Source organism: Staurois parvus, unplaced genomic scaffold (assembly GCF_062004578.1).
Source record: "Staurois parvus isolate SC_StPar_1 unplaced genomic scaffold, SC_StPar_1.0 ptg000978l, whole genome shotgun sequence".
Lineage (NCBI taxonomy): Eukaryota > Metazoa > Chordata > Amphibia > Anura > Ranidae > Staurois > Staurois parvus.
In genome coordinates, this window is record NW_028318774.1 from 606270 (window position 1) to 624096 (window position 17827).

Genomic DNA, 17827 nt, shown 5'->3' on the forward strand with positions numbered 1-17827 from the left:
CCCTAATCTGCCATAGGCCCCTATATACCGCCTCCTCATGCTGCTGCCAGGTCCAGAGTCTGTCATGGGTCCCTGTACGGCCTCCCATTGCTGCTGTCTCCATCGCCACACTCTGCCATGTGCCACTTTCAGGTCTCCTCACACACTGCTGGTGTGTAGAATTTTTTGACATAGGGTGCTGGCAGATTACGGGCCTCCCATAGCTGCTGCCAGGCCCCTAATCTGCCATAGGCCCCTATATACCGCCTCCTCATGCTGCTGCCAAGTCCAGAGTCTGTCATGGGTCCCTGTACGGCCTCCCATTGCTGCTGTCTCCATCGCCACACTCTGCCATGTGCCACTTTCAGGTCTCCTCACACACTGCTGGTGTGTTCAGTTTTTTGACATAGGGTGCTGGCAGATTACGGGCCTCCCATAGCTGCTGCCAGGCCCCTAATCTGCCATAGGCCCCTATATACCGCCTCCTCATGCTGCTGCCAAGTCCAGAGTCTGTCATGGGTCCCTGTACGGCCTCCCATTGCTGCTGTCTCCATCGCCACACTCTGCCATGTGCCACTTTCAGGTCTCCTCACACACTGCTGGTGTGTTCAGTTTTTTGACATAGGGTGCTGGCAGATTACGGGCCTCCCATAGCTGCTGCCAGGCCCCTAATCTGCCATGGGCCCCTATATACCGCCTCCTCATGCTGCTGCCAGGTCCAGAGTCTGTCATGGGTCCCTGTACGGCCTCCCATTGCTGCTGTCTCCATCGCCACACTCTGCCATGTGCCACTTTCAGGTCTCCTCACACACTGCTGGTGTGTTCAGTTTTTTGACATAGGGTGCTGGCAGATTACGGGCCTCCCATAGCTGCTGCCAGGCCCCTAATCTGCCATGGGCCCCTATATACCGCCTCCTCATGCTGCTGCCAGGTCCAGAGTCTGTCATGGGTCCCTGTACGGCCTCCCATTGCTGCTGTCTCCATCGCCACACTCTGCCATGTGCCACTTTCAGGTCTCCTCACACACTGCTGGTGTGTTCAGTTTTTTGACATAGGGTGCTGGCAGATTACGGGCCTCCCATAGCTGCTGCCAGGCCCCTAATCTGCCATAGGCCCCTATATACCGCCTCCTCATGCTGCTGCCAAGTCCAGAGTCTGTCATGGGTCCCTGTACGGCCTCCCATTGCTGCTGTCTCCATCGCCACACTCTGCCATGTGCCACTTTCAGGTCTCCTCACACACTGCTGGTGTGTAGAATTTTTTGACATAGGGTGCTGGCAGATTACGGGCCTCCCATAGCTGCTGCCAGGCCCCTAATCTGCCATAGGCCCCTATATACCGCCTCCTCATGCTGCTGCCAAGTCCAGAGTCTGTCATGGGTCCCTGTACGGCCTCCCATTGCTGCTGTCTCCATCGCCACACTCTGCCATGTGCCACTTTCAGGTCTCCTCACACACTGCTGGTGTGTTCAGTTTTTTGACATAGGGTGCTGGCAGATTACGGGCCTCCCATAGCTGCTGCCAGGCCCCTAATCTGCCATAGGCCCCTATATACCGCCTCCTCATGCTGCTGCCAAGTCCAGAGTCTGTCATGGGTCCCTGTACGGCCTCCCATTGCTGCTGTCTCCATCGCCACACTCTGCCATGTGCCACTTTCAGGTCTCCTCACACACTGCTGGTGTGTTCAGTTTTTTGACATAGGGTGCTGGCAGATTACGGGCCTCCCATAGCTGCTGCCAGGCCCCTAATCTGCCATGGGCCCCTATATACCGCCTCCTCATGCTGCTGCCAGGTCCAGAGTCTGTCATGGGTCCCTGTACGGCCTCCCATTGCTGCTGTCTCCATCGCCACACTCTGCCATGTGCCACTTTCAGGTCTCCTCACACACTGCTGGTGTGTTCAGTTTTTTGACATAGGGTGCTGGCAGATTACGGGCCTCCCATAGCTGCTGCCAGGCCCCTAATCTGCCATGGGCCCCTATATACCGCCTCCTCATGCTGCTGCCAGGTCCAGAGTCTCTCATGGGTCCCTGTACGGCCTCCCATTGCTGCTGTCTCCATCGCCACACTCTGCCATGTGCCACTTTCAGGTCTCCTCACACACTGCTGGTGTGTTCAGTTTTTTGACATAGGGTGCTGGCAGATTACGGGCCTCCCATAGCTGCTGCCAGGCCCCTAATCTGCCATAGGCCCCTATATACCGCCTCCTCATGCTGCTGCCAGGTCCACAGTGTCTCATGCCATGTGCCACTTTCAGGTCTCCTCACACACTGCTGGTGTGTTGAATTTTTTGACATAGGGTGCTGGCAGATTATGGGCCTCCTATAGCTGCTGCCAGGCCCCTAATCTGCCATAGGCCCCTATATACCGCCTCCTCATGCTGCTGCCAAGTCCAGAGTCTGTCATGGGTCCCTGTACGGCCTCCCATTGCTGCTGTCTCCATCGCCACACTCTGCCATGTGCCACTTTCAGGTCTCCTCACACACTGCTGGTGTGTTCAGTTTTTTGACATAGGGTGCTGGCAGATTACGGGCCTCCCATAGCTGCTGCCAGGCCCCTAATCTGCCATAGGCCCCTATATACCGCCTCCTCATGCTGCTGCCAGGTCCAGAGTCTGTCATGGGTCCCTGTACGGCCTCCCATTGCTGCTGTCTCCATCGCCACACTCTGCCATGTGCCACTTTCAGGTCTCCTCACACACTGCTGGTGTGTTCAGTTTTTTGACATAGGGTGCTGGCAGATTACGGGCCTCCCATAGCTGCTGCAGGCCCCTAATCTGCCATAGGCCCCTATATACCGCCTCCTCATGCTGCTGCCAGGTCCAGAGTCTCTCATGGGTCCCTGTACGGCCTCCCATTGCTGCTGTCTGCATCGCCACACTCTGCCATGTGCCACTTTCAGGTCTCCTCACACACTGCTGGTGTGTTCAGTTTTTTGACATAGGGTGCTGGCAGATTACGGGCCTCCCATAGCTGCTGCCAGGCCCCTAATCTGCCATAGGCCCCTATATACCGCCTCCTCATGCTGCTGCCAAGTCCAGAGTCTGTCATGGGTCCCTGTACGGCCTCCCATTGCTGCTGTCTCCATCGCCACACTCTGCCATGTGCCACTTTCAGGTCTCCTCACACACTGCTGGTGTGTTCAGTTTTTTGACATAGGGTGCTGGCAGATTACGGGCCTCCCATAGCTGCTGCCAGGCCCCTAATCTGCCATAGGCCCCTATATACCGCCTCCTCATGCTGCTGCCAGGTCCAGAGTCTCTCATGGGTCCCTGTACGGCCTCCCATTGCTGCTGTCTCCATCGCCACACTCTGCCATGTGCCACTTTCAGGTCTCCTCACACACTGCTGGTGTGTTCAGTTTTTTGACATAGGGTGCTGGCAGATTACGGGCCTCCCATAGCTGCTGCCAGGCCCCTAATCTGCCATAGGCCCCTATATACCGCCTCCTCATGCTGCTGCCAGGTCCAGAGTCTCTCATGGGTCCCTGTACGGCCTCCCATTGCTGCTGTCTCCATCGCCACACTCTGCCATGTGCCACTTTCAGGTCTCCTCACACACTGCTGGTGTGTTCAGTTTTTTGACATAGGGTTCTGGCAGATTACGGGCCTCCCATAGCTGCTGCCAGGCCCCTAATCTGCCATGGGCCCCTATATACCGCCTCCTCATGCTGCTGCCAGGTCCACAGTGTCTCATGCCATGTGCCACTTTCAGGTCTCCTCACACACTGCTGGTGTGTTGAATTTTTTGACATAGGGTGCTGGCAGATTATGGGCCTCCTATAGCTGCTGCCAGGCCCCTAATCTGCCATAGGCCCCTATATACCGCCTCCTCATGCTGCTGCCAGGTCCAGAGTCTGTCATGGGTCCCTGTACGGCCTCCCATTGCTGCTGTCTCCATCGCCACACTCTGCCATGTGCCACTTTCAGGTCTCCTCACACTGCTGGTGTGTAGAATTTTTTGACATAGGGTGCTGGCAGATTACGGGCCTCCCATTGCTGCTGCCAGGCCCCTAATCTGCCATGGGCCCCTATACCGCCTCCTCATGCTGCTGCCAAGTCCAGAGTGTGTCATGGGTCCCTGTACGGCCTCCCATTGCTGCTGTCTCCATAGCCACACTCTGCCATGTGCCACTTTCAGGTCTCCTCACACTGCTGGTGTGTTGAATTTTTTGACATAGGGTGCTGGCAGATTACGGGCCTCCCATTGCTGCTGCCAGGCACGTAATCTGCCATGGGCCCCCGTACCGACTCCTCATGCTGTGACGTTGCAACAAGGTGGAATTCAACCCTACATATGTTAGACCGCCTTTACGAACAGCGAAAGGCCATCACCGATTTCCTGATGTTAAAAGCGGATAAAGGTACTCCCTGTGTAACTTAGATGTCAGCCATTGGCAGCTCATGCGTGACACCTGCGCTTGCTCAGGCCCTTTGAGGAGGCCACGCTATTTGTGAGTCGCCAGGACTATGGGATGAACGACGTCATTCCTCTGTTGCACGTCCTGGAACAAATGCTGTTAACAATGGCTGGTCAGGGTGCGGTAGACGTGGCGCACAGATCTCAACGCCACATGACCCCTGTGGGGGCAGGACAGGAAGAAGAGGAGGAGGTAGAGGAGGACATTGGTGCTCAGGAATTATTGAGTGAAATGGGTGGTTTTTCCACTCAGCGGACAGGAGTGGAGGAGCAGGAGCATCTGGTAGAGGAGGAGGAGGAGACAGAGGACCCAGACGCACCGTGGCAGTATGCTGTGGAGATGGAGGCAGGGAGTCCCTCGCATTCCTTGGCACAAATGGCCCATAGCATGCTCGCTTGCTTGCGTAGCGACAGCCGAATAATAACCATCAGACAGAGGGATGACTTTTGGCTGTCCACCTTGTTGGACCCTCGCTACCGTTCAAAAATGGTGGCCTTTTTCACACCTGCTGAGAGGGAGGCCAAAATAACGTACTATAAAAACCACCTATGTAGTCAGCTGGTCTCTGCCTGTCTGCGCCAACGTCCATCCTCAGACACTGTGGGCCCTGTGCGCTCGCGTTCCGCTGCCATGGCAGCAGGGGAGGGGTGGGGTGGTAGGAGCAGTGGCAGCTCCACCAGCAGCGGCTGCCTCAGTCTGCAGTCGATGATGAGTAGCTTTCTTCACCAGCGCAGTGAGGAAACTACTAACCAGCCGCAGCAGCAGCAGCAGCATCAGGTGGACCTGGAGCAGGACCTCAAACAACAGGCTTAGGCCTACTTGGACAGCACCCTGCCAACCGAGGTAGACAATCCCCTTGACTACTGGGCAACGAAACTTGACCTTTGGCCCCAACTAGCTGAATTTGCCCTTGAAAGACTGTCATGCCCGGCCAGTAGCGTGGCATCGGAGCGCGTGTTTAGTGCGGCAGGAGGTATTGCAACTCCGCGGAGGACACGACTGTCCACCCAAAGTGTGGAGAGACTGACGTTTGTGAAAATGAATCAGGCGTGGATTAGTCTGGATTTCAAACCACCAGTTCCTGACACAACTGACTAAATCCGCCATGAATCATGCCCCAAACATGTGCCACTTTCAGGTCTCCTCACACTGCTGGTGTGTTCCATTTTTTGTCATAGGGTGCTGGCAGATTACGGGCCTCCCATAGCTGCTGCCAGGCCCCTAATCTGCCATGGGCCCCTATACCGCCTCCTCATGCTGCTGCCAAGTCCAGAGTCTCTCATGGGTCCCTGTACGGCCTCCCATTGCTGCTGTCTCCATCGCCACACTCTGCCATGTGCCACTTTCAGGTCTCCTTACACTGCTGGTGTATTCCATTTTTTGTCATAGGGTGCTGGCAGATTACGGGCCTCCCATAGCTGCTGCCAGGCCCCTAATCTGCCATGGGCCCCTATACCGCCTCCTCATGCTGCTGCCAGGTCCAGAGTCTCTCATGGGTCCCTGTACGGCCTCCCATTGCTGCTGTCTCCATCGCCACACTCTGCCATGTGCCACTTTCAGGTCTCCTCACACTGCTGGTGGGTTCCATTTTTTGTCATAGGGTGCTGGCAGATTACGGGCCTCCCATAGCTGCTGCCAGGCCCCTAATCTGCCATGGGCCCCTATACCGCCTCCTCATGCTGCTGCCAAGTCCAGAGTCTCTCATGGGTCCCTGTACGGCCTCCCATTGCTGCTGTCTCCATCGCCACACTCTGCCATGTGCCACTTTCAGGTCTCCTCACACTGCTGGTGTATTCCATTTTTTGTCATAGGGTGCTGGCAGATTACGGGCCTCCCATAGCTGCTGCCAGGCCCCTAATCTGCCATGGGCCCCTATACCGCCTCCTCATGCTGCTGCCAGGTCCAGAGTCTCTCATGGGTCCCTGTACGGCCTCCCATTGCTGCTGTCTCCATCGCCACACTCTGCCATGTGCCACTTTCAGGTCTCCTCACACTGCTGGTGGGTTCCATTTTTTGTCATAGGGTGCTGGCAGATTACGGGCCTCCCATAGCTGCTGCCAGGCCCCTAATCTGCCATGGGCCCCCGTACCGACTCCTCATGCTGCTGCCAGGCCCGTAATCTGTCATGGGCCCCTGTTGTCGCTTGTTGGCATATTCCGCTCGTTCAGATGCTCCTTCTCCTGCTACTCCTCTTCACGGATTCCGTCAGCAGTCTTTCTTGGAATCCGTTTCCAAGAGACAACAGTTTGCGAGCACGCACCAGACGGTGCAGAAACTGAACGTCCTCCTGTCCAAGTTGCTGCTGCCAGGCTCGTAATCTGTCATGCGCCCCTGTACCGCCTCCTCATGCTGCTGCCACGTCCAGAGTGTGTCATGGGCCCCCGTACCGACTCCAAATGCTGCTGCCAGGCCCGTAATCTGTCATGGGCCCCTGTACCGCCTCCCCATGCTGCTGCCAGGTCCAGATTGTGTCATGGGTCCCTGTACGGCCTCCCATTGCTGCTGCCAGGCCTGTAATCTGCCATGGGCCCCCGTACCGACTCCTCATGCTGCTGCCAGGCCCGTAATCTGCCATGGGCCCCTGTACCGCCTCCTCATGCTGCTGCCAGGTCCAGAGTGTGTCATGGGTCCCTGTACGGCCTCCCATTGCTGCTGTCTCTATCGCCACACTCTGCCATGTGCCACTTTCAGGTCTCCTCACACTGCTGGTGGTTTCCATTTTTGTCATAGGGTGCTGTATGGCCTCCCATTGCTGCTGCCTCCACCGCCACACTGTGGCTCCACACTCTGGTTTTGGCCCCGTGACTGGCCAAATGAGTGAAGTGTGCGGTGATTCTAAGATCGACGGCACTCATCTGCATGTCATACTGCCTGACAGTATTATTTCTCTTCCCCAGCAGACTCCAAGGGCATTTAAATTAAAGGTACAGTGTTCAGCACTAATATTAAGTCTCTCTGAAGCCTAGAAACACCCTTTTTTAAGTTAAATTCACAGCGAATATATTCGACTCGAATCAAAATTTTTCCACGAATTCGCCGAATCAGTCGAATCGAATTTTTGAATACTTCGCTCATCTCTACTTACCATGAATAAAAAATCAGCTACTTGCAAGTTCCTTTAAGTAAAGTCTAGGCATAGACCATCAGTAACTGCAAGTCAGTAGTTTTCCATCAGGAAACTGAGCAGCAAAGCACCGCTATTGTGCAGTACCACTTATCAGGAGTCAGAGCTTGATTATAAAATAACCAAATATATCTGCCCCTGTAGATAGAGAGTTAGAATATACTGAAACAAGCGAGTTTTAGAAACAGTTACCATCACCAATAATGTTGTTTATAATAAGACCATTTCTGTGTGTTTCCTAAAATTAAGAATTCAATTAAACAGTTTAATAAAAGACCTTGTTTCACTTAAAACAAAACTGAATGAAAACATATTCCCTGTTGTAATTTTATTATATTCAATTTTTGAGCAATTCAGCAGGAGGAGTGGTGATTGCAGCATAGACCAAACTGGAAACAATGCTTAGGGAAGTGCACCAAGAAAGCAACAGCTAGCCCAACGTCACCTATAATTAAAATTATTGTTTTAAATTGACCAGATCATTCAGGCTGCAGCATGTGATTCTGCATGTGATCCTTTAATGAGATTTATCTTTCCATTGATGTGGAAATACCTGTCTGTGACCGCAGCCTCTCCTGTGTTTTGGAAGCTGACATAAGTTTATAACAACAGTACAGCAATTAAAATGGTACATTTGCCTGAATTGATGTTTATATAATATTCCTCCAATTATTGTTTAGATAAAGGCATTGAAAAGCTTTAAAGTAGAATGGTAGATACTGTATGTATAAAAGACCCCAATGATCCGTTCCTTTCACTATGCAGGACATAGATAAGGGGTCAGTTAAAGTAACTGCTAAGTGATTGTAAAAATCAGGAAGAGACAGCCGGCTTTCGATGAGAGAAGATACAAGATGGTGGCGTGGGAGAAGAGTAGAACAAGGAAAACTTCAGATGTGACAAAGGCAATACGTAATTCCATGGACTAATATATGTGTTTCCCCCTTTTTCAGCAGAATGTATTCCTGTTTTCTAGCTCCTAGGAATGAATGAACCAGGCTATATTTGGTTTGTGGGAGATTTGTCAAACCCAGCATGAATTTAATAAACCCCAAACCTAAAGCCAAATTCCATGAAGTCTTCAGAAGGTGAAATTAGCAAATTTTTGGGCCATTTTCAAGGATAATGGGGCATGGGGAGTGGGTCTTTTTATGTGGCTTAAAGCAGTGGTTCTCAACCACAAGGCCATCCTGTGATCCTCCAGTCAATTACAGAACCCCTAACCTCCCGCAGTACCTCTCAGCCCCTTTAATGCCCATAGTGGACCACAGTGCACCTCAACCTCCCACAATTCCCCCAGACTCCCCGAGAGCCTTTAGTGCCTTCCAACCTACTACAGTGCCACTCAGCACTTTAGCACTGCAGTGTCCATCAGCTTCTTTGGTATTTGACACCTCCAGGAGTGTCAGATGTTTGTGGCCCCTACCACACACTGTGGTTCCATCCTTGGCTCTACATCATTGGTAAGTAATACTATGTCTAAATGAAAATCTGTATAGAACTTTGTCTATGGGCAGGGAGTTGCAGGGAGGGAGATAGATTAACTGTTCAGTTCTGCATCTATAAAGTAGATAAGGATAGTCTACCTCCTGGCTGAAAATGAAAATGCCCAATAATCATATGCTAACAGGGAAAACGTTATTTTATTCAGATTTTAATGTTTATCAATAAAAAAATGAGAACATTTGCAATACTACTAAACATTCCCTTTACTAAGGCCTTAGGTAATGCAGATGTAGTGCCCTCCTAGGTAGCTAGGGGGAGCTATACTCCAATGGCTAGACAGGGGCTGAGTAACAGCCTAGGTGTAATAGCCAGACTGGGGTCAAATTGTGGTCAGGGCTGAGAGACTCTGCAGGCCAGCCCCTCTAGAATTTTACCCCTGCTGTTGAGCTTTAGAGGGAGGCTCTAGAGGCAGTGGGTGGATCTGAGGAGTGGCTGGCTGCCCTCTTGAGGGACCTCAGCCAACCCTATACAGAATGCTTGACAAAGGGGCCGGGGCGCCCTTAAAAGTGTTGGAGCCTACTCAGTAGCAGGAGGGTGTTACAAAGATTGCAGCTGGACCTGCTGGGGCCTTGGTGGCGTGACGCTGTAGCTCCTCCCTACAACTTTTACTAATGACACAGTCCAAAATGATAAGTATAATATAACGCTCCCTAACTACCTCACTTAGGAAGCCCAGGCATACCTCACAGGGTGTAAGTCCATCACTGGCATTTTCCATGACTGGGGCTCCAGTCCTCCGGAGGACTGCAGGGTGCAGCAGTCCCCCTGCCCTTTCCCCAGCTTCAAGGCACCCTGTTCTTGAGTTGGGAATCAAGTGAGAGCCCCCCTGGACCCAACCTTCATATACTGTGTGTGTATATATATATATATTAATCGTGTATGGCATTGTATTGTTATTGTACTGCCTCATGTATTGTCTCCAATTGTAATGTACAGCGCTGAGCGAACTGTTGGCGCTATATAAATACTGTATAATAATAATATATATATATATATATATATATCACCCTCCCGTAGGCTGGGACCAAAAAGCCTGGGAACAGAGGCAACAATCCGAAACGTATTTCCCAGCTTGGGCCAGCCACTGTCCAACTAACAGACTGTAGGCAACCTGCCTACAAGTTTAAGACCAATCTTTGTTCCTTTCTGTAATACACACCTAACTATGTGTCTCCATCATGACTTTTGGTTTCCTAGACTTGACATATGCTGGCTGGGCATTATAGATCAGAGAGTCTAGCAGTGTCCACCTCTGATTTTTCTTGCATACAAATGTTGTATTCTGTTTTAAAATAATAATAAGATGAATTACCTTAAAATGTAACTGTTTTTTAAGATCCTTATCCCCATCTCAACTCCATTTCCTGAAGTCATTCCTTCTGTTTTGTCAATTTTGTGCTTCAAAAACTCTTCATATCTAGATTACAAAATAGAACACAATATATAGGTCCTTGAAAGTAAATAATTTAATGGCAATTTCTAATGTAAATCCTGGTGCCTTTGCTGTTTTTGGGTGTTTTCACTTACACCGATCAGCCAAATCAATATTCTCACCCAACATAACCCATTTAGGTATGGACTCCACTAGACATCTGAAGGTAACCCCAAGCCATCAGTAGCAGATCATTTAAGTCCTGCAAGTTGCATGGAGGGGCCTCCATGGATCACACTTGTTTTTCCAGCATATCCCACAAATGCTCAATTGGACTGAGATCTGAAGTATTTGGATGCCAAGTTCATTCCTCAGTCAGGGGCGGACTGACCATTTGGAAACTTGGGCACTGCCCGAGGGCCCGGGGTCAGTAGGGGGCCCCATGAGATGCCCCTGGTACCTTTTTCATAGGCTTTTGGGCAAGGACACAGGAGCCCCATGATCCCCTATTGCCCAGGGGCCCCATGAGTTGTCAGTCCGCCCCTGTCCTCAAACTTATTATCCTTAAACCATTCTTAAATTCATCAGACTAGGCTATCTTCTTCCAGTGCTCTGTGATCTAGTTCTGATGCTCACGTGGCCATTGTAGGCGCTTTTGGCTGTGGACACAGGTCAGTATGGGTACCCTGACCAGTCTACGGCTATGCAGCCCCATACACAATGTCAGGGATCTCCTCGATCCCCGCCGCGATGGTCCCGGCGCAGGCGCAGTGCGCCGCCCTGTGCAGGGACACGAGCACTAGGTCCGGGCCGGCCGCGGCGTTCGAGTTCGCGCATGCGCAGTAGAAGCACCAATGGCAGCGCAGGGCGGGATATTTAAATGGCCCTGAGCTGTCATCCAGTGCCTTCTGGTCTTTCCTGCATCCTGTGAATCTGCGAACCTGTGCCCTGTAAGTTATTGACCCGGATTGTACCTGACCTTGCTAATTTCTCCTGTCCTGACCCTTGCTTTGCCTGACCTCTCTCCTGGATGCCCCCAATTGGATTTGACCTGCTGTTGCTGACCTGGCGTGTGACCCAACCATTCTATGCCCGCTGCCTTGTACCTTACCGTCCTCTCTGTTACCGACCCAGCCCATCTGACCTTGCTCATCCATCCATCCATCCGTCCATCCCTCGCAGTGGGGTCTTCTGACCTCCTCATTTCAGACTCTTTCCCGTGGGAGCCCTTGGCGCATACCACTACCACTGACGGACGTACCCAGTAGCCACGACCTGGTCTCGGGGGGCTCCAAGTCCATCCCCACCATCAGGGGCCCAGGTGAACAAGCACCCTGGGACTTAGATTCCGTGCGCTGGGGGCGCCTATTCAGTGGAGTGCTAATGGTACCTCCGGGCGGTCCATTACACACAACAAACTGCAATGCCCTGTGATTTCTAACACCTTTCTATGGAAACCAGCATTGTCTTTTTTGAGCAATCTGAATTACAGTAGCTCTTCTATTGGATTTCAAATGTATAAAGAGCGCCAGGGATTAGAGTCCACAATAAAACAAATTTGTCCACTGGAAGAGTAAATGGAGGTAAAATGTATACGACACATTTTTTTAAGTCAAGTGTTAAAAGCACTCGTGCATAGGGTCACAAACCTTACATGAGTTTGTACAGAAGCCTGAATTGCCTTGATGACCCATCACCCTGGTGATGTCCAGCTGAAAGGATGGAAAGTTGCCAGCAGTGATGAAATACAGCATATGGGGACACTGGATCACTGGGGAGGACACTGACATTGCACCGGAAGTGCATCAGTAAGCTGCCAGGAAGCTAACGCGATGGAGGAGCCAGCTTGGGTAGAAGAGGAAGTGATCTTCCTGGGTCCTACTGAATCTTGGCCGCTGGACAGGAAGCAGCTGGGCTGTCGGGCCGCATATAACATTATGGTCCTGGCATAATGCTGAGTCGGAGATCCCAAATGAGGGCAAATTTAGGCTGAAAGTCAAGCTGAAACCAATGCACAAGCAGGGTATAAAACAGCCAGTTACTAAGACAACAATATATTTGGGGGCATGCCCCTTTTTCAGGTCATCTGACAGGCACTGGCATAGGAAGTATGATATAGAGCCAGGGGGATGAGTTATCAAGAGGTCACGCCAAGAGTTAACCCTTACAGCTCATTGGTATAAACAAGAAAAATAAATAAAAAGAAAAAATCAAATCTGGTGAGGCCTGAAGAAGGGGCGAGCCCCGAAACATGTTGTTGTCTTAGTAACTGGCTGTTTTATACCCTGCTTGTGCATTGGTTTCAGCTTGACTTCCAGCCCAAATTTGCCCTCCTTTGAAATCTCCGACTCAGCATCACACCAGGACCGTGAAGTCATATATTTCTTGAGGGCCCTGTTGCTTCCTGTCCAGCGGCCAAGATTTGGTAGGACCCAGGAAGATCACTTCCCCTTCTGCCCACATTTGCCCCTCCATCGCATCAGCTTCCTGGCAGCTTACTGATGCACTTCTGGTGCAAGGCGGAGTCCTGCCCAGTGATCCAATGTCCCCATATGTTGGATTTCATCACTGCTGACAACCTTCCATCTTTTCAGCTGGACATCACCAGGGCCAGGTTTGTGTCCCTATGCACCAGTGCTTTTAATACTTGCTTGACTTCAATAAATGTGTCATATACATTTTAACTCCATTTACACTTCGGGTGGACAAATTTGTTTTATTGTGGACTCTAACCCCTGGAGCTCCTTATACATTTGTACTTCTTTTCTTCATCTGGTTCATATGATGATGTGAGCTGCCATGTTTTGCCATTCATGCCACAAACTGATGCTCAATAACCACCTGTCATTCATCATAGCGCCCAGGCCCCCGGTTTTCACTTCTATTGGATTGGACTACACAGGCCAGCCTTTGCTCCCTATATGCATCATTGAGCTTTGGCCACCCATGACCCTGTTGCCAGCATGCTGGAGTTCCTTAGTTGGACCACTTTTTCAAGGTTCTGGCCACAGCAGCCTGGGAACATCACACTGCAGGTCTGAAGTTGCTCTGACCCAGTCATCATGCCATTACATTCTTGCAAAAGTTGCTCAAATTCTCATGACTGAGGGACCTGCAGAGTGCTGAGGCTCAGGTTATCGATAATGAATACACAATTGGACCCCCTTTCCCTTAGAAATTACCAGATGAAAACATTTTATTTGGAGTTGAATGGCCACAGCAGCCTTTTATTACAAAAATATTAAATACAATATTAAAGACAGCAAGCTTAGTGCATAGAATAGAGTCAATGCATAACAAATCTCAGATTAATCCTTCCAGGTCCAAGGTCTTTGAAGGCTGATATAATCTCAATGATAAAAGGCCCCAAGCCGCAACTATACCACCCCGGGGACAATTTAACCACTTACATACTACCAGATACAACTTACTTAAACCCCAATGTTACCAACGTATTATTAGGAAGGGACACCCATATCTAAGATGGGCCCAACCCATAATTCTCCACAATTTTGAACCAGCACCGTCTTCAAAGACCCAACAGACCCCCCGCCAGCTGCTATGACAAAAAAAATTACAATAACGTAAAAAAATGAATGGTAAGCCCCAACAGAAGAACCTAGAACCCACCATTGAAAACCAGCCCTGGAAAAAAGGCAAGAAGTTCCCCCTAACCAGAAAAAAACCAAGGGAGGGAGGGTGGGAGAAACCTGTCTGCTGTTGGCACGAGCTCCAACAGCTCCGACAAGAGCTCAGGGGCGGACTGACCACCGGGGAACTCGGGCACTGCCCGAGGGCCTGTAGTCAGTAAGGAGCCCCATGAGATGTCCCTGGTACCTTTCATAGGCTTTTTTGGGTGTGATTTGAGTGTAGGCGAGGACACAGGGGCCCCATGATCCCCTAGTGCCCGGGGGCCCCATGAGTTGTCAGTCCGCCTCTGCAAGAGCCCCCTCACTTTTACTCACTACAGGACACTCCCAATGCCTCAACCCTTCCAATCCGATAAGGCCAATACATCTTTCAAAAATCACCCCACTAATACTCCGCCTCTTCTGCACGCCCCAGTCCTCCGAGTTTCACTCAGATCCAGGCCATATACTGACTTGCCCATTTCTTTCTCCTTTCAACACATCAACCTCAGGGACAACATGCTCAGTGTAATCATCGTTATTCACGCTACCTGTCAGTGGTCATGTCATGGGTGATCATTGTATGTGTGACATTGATTGGCCCCTGCTGCATTCTCTTTCCCTTATGACCTATTACAAAGTAGCAATGCTGCAGTCTGATCTCTGAGGAAGAGGAGACTGAGGAAATGCTTCCTTCTGCCTGCAGACTGGGCAAAAGCCAAGGTAAAGTCACTTGGTCAGAGCTCAAGTGCTGCTTTTAAATCATAAAAGGTAGAGCTTTTTGAAAAAAAAAAAAACTTTTACTGTAAATTGTGATATATCACTAATTCATACATGTATATTTACTGGAAGGTTGATTTCTGGAAAGAGCTATGGAAATTCAGAGTTCTAAATTATTGGTAAAAGGAGAACAAAATGAGGACCTGAGATGAAACCTTCCACTTTACAGTGAAAGCAGCTGAAGTTCTAATAAAAACCGACACCTACATTATCGTCACACTGACCAGGTGTCTGTTCTGACTTTCAGTTCATTATTTCACTCTGTCTCAACTGTCATATTGTGATACCTCAAAGTGGAACTCAACACAAACAGATACATTCATATAACAGCTGTTTTACAAGACAAAGATTTGTATTTTGTTCAAGTAATCATTGGATTTACACTGAAGCAAACCTAACTAGCTCCTTGTGCTGTTTCTTCTTTCCCTCTCTAAGCTCTGCTGTACAGGATAATCAAGAGACTGATATCAGGTCATATTCAGGTATTTACAGTGCTTGCTTTTAAACAAAGCATTTAAAGTGGAGTTCCATCTGAAGAAAAAAAAGTCAGCAGCTACAAAAACTATAGCTACTGACTCTTAAAATACAGCCACTTACCTGTCCCTCGGTCCAGCGGTGTCCTCACCACGCAGGTTTCACCGGCCGTCTTCTCTCCCTCCCACACATCTTCAGTGTCGGCACCTGGCTGTGACAGCTTGCGGCTTCACAGCGGGGTGCCCACCGTGCATGCGCGAGAACCGCTGTGCTTTGTGAATGGCCCTGTAGTCTTCTGTGATCTGTCACGTGTCCCAGAAGACTACAGGGAGGGGAGGGGGAGGACAATTTCCGCTTCCGATCACCTAGGCGATCGCAGAGGAAGTGGGAGTGGGTACCTGTCAAATTTGGGTAACCCCCCCAGCTCCCCAAAGGTGCCAATACTTAATGGGGAGGGGGGGGGACAAAGGCTCAAAGCAGAACTTCCCCTTTTGGGTGGAGCTCCACTTTAATGATGTATATACATGAATATAGACCTGCAATAAGTTGAGCCTTTTATATCAGCTTAAAGTGGTTCTAAAGGCTCCAGGTTTTTTACCTTCATGCATTTTATGCATGAAGGTAAAAAACCTGTGTGCAGCGCCCCCCTAATGCTCACCTAAACCCCCTCTCAATTCAGCGATGCACACTGGAGTCCCGGGGACTCCCTCTTCTCATTGTCTGAGACAGACATGGTAGCCATTGGCTCTTGCTGCTGTCAATCAAAACCAGTGGGCCAATGAGAAGAGGAGGAAGGGGCGTGCCGTGGCTCTGTGTGTGAGAGGACACACAGAGCAGTGGGTACCACCATAGCAAGCTGCTTGCTGTGGGGGCACTGACAGGAGGGAGGGGCCAGGAGAGCCTGCAGGGGACCAGAGAAGAGGAGGATCCAGGCTGCTCTGTGCAAAACCACTGCACAGAGCACGTAAGTATAGACACGTTTGTTATTTTTTTCTTAAAAAAACATAAACCTTTAGAAGCACTTTAAGTGTTTTGTTAAAGAAAAAAGCAGATTTACAGTTTGGACGTTTTCGATAACATATGCTTACAATGTTCCCAGTGGCTATTAGAAGTCAGGGACACTTGTCATCCTTCTGTAAGTACTGTACATTCCTTATCTATGGTTAATTTTTATTTTCTTTCTATATGTAATATATATATATATATATATATATATATATATATATATATTTACTTAACTTTTTTTATTCTTCTAGTAATGTAATCTAAAAACACTATATGTACACTATTCTATATGTGCAGGTCTTATTTTTGTCACAACAGAAATATCTCAATCAGCATAAATTTCCAAATGTTATTAAAAATCTTTGATGAGAAAGCATTTGTCACATTCCCAATGAGATATAGAGGTAATCAATAACAATTACCTGGTCAGAAACTTGAGGAATTCCTCCCACAGTATAGAATTCAGTCGAGACACCAATGTAGCGCTTACATCTTTTACAGTTTCACAGATGCTAGTCATCACCTACATTTAAAAACAATACACAAGTTAAAGCAGCAGTGCAGCAGATCGTAGCAGCTCAACACTCAATCCCCTGAGCAGGTGAGTATGTGAATTAAAGACAACCCTGGATACCAGGTAACTGGGAGGACAAAAATGGGGGAGTGAAGTTCCTCTTCAAGTGTGAAATATATAAACAAGTCCATTAAATAGAGACAAAGCTTAAATGTAAAGCTTTAAACTTGAGTACTGGTTGATGGGATGATGTAACTACCAGCATATGCTGCTACGTAATCAGTGGCTGACCAGTTGCTGAAGACAGAAAGACTCCATACTCAGAAAGAGACAGAGTGAAGACAGCAGAGGTGGTGATCGAGCATTGAGGGAGAATGAGGATATGGCATCACTGGAGGAAGACATATTGAAAGGTACGTATGCCATAATGTGCAAGTGTGCTGTGCATTATGGCAAGAGCCTCGAGGACACCATGTGAACACAGTACCAATTTAAAGTGGTTGTAAACCACTGAAATGAAAAATGAGAAAAGCATATTGTCAGGTCCTGGATCACCTGCTAGTGGCACTGTGGTTCCCAGAGCTGAAGGACTCAATGCCAGTGGCCACCAGCTGTGTCTCCTAGCAGCCAGCAGATCACAGTAATTGGGCTTCACCTGATGCTGGCTGCTGGGAGACATCCATTAGTAGCCAGTGGAACTGCATGCTTCAGCTCTGGGAACCACAGTGCCACCAACAGGTAATCCAGGTCCTGACACATATCCTATAGTGTGTACTTGCCTCATTCTATAAACCTTAGAATGGTTCCTGTCAGCTATTTCCTTCCTCTGCTATCTGAATCACTTTAGATAAAAGAGGAAGGAAAGTGCGTGTCTCCAAGTAGCCAGCATCAGATGAAGCCTAATTACTGGGATCTGCTGGGTGCTAGGAGACACAACTGGTGGCCACTGGAACTGCGTCCTTCAGCTCTGGGAACCACAGTGCCACTAGAAGGTGATCCAGGACCTGACAATATGCTAGTGGCACTG

General features: G+C 49.6%; 1 protein-coding gene across 2 annotated transcripts in view; it reads right to left on the minus strand.

Moving 5' to 3' along the window:
- Positions 1-17827, minus strand: part of LOC149441503 (uncharacterized) — a 73254-nt gene that overhangs the window by 19836 nt on the left and 35591 nt on the right. The window contains exons 5-6 of one of the 2 annotated variants that reach the window (XM_089657269.1): positions 16709-16809; positions 10339-10443 (exon numbers count right to left, since the gene is read on the minus strand). In XM_089657269.1, the coding sequence (XP_089513395.1) occupies positions 10339-10443; positions 16709-16809 (206 nt within the window). The remainder of the gene's footprint in view (positions 1-10338; positions 10444-16708; positions 16810-17827) is intronic. The other variant, XM_089657270.1, reaches the window with a different exon arrangement.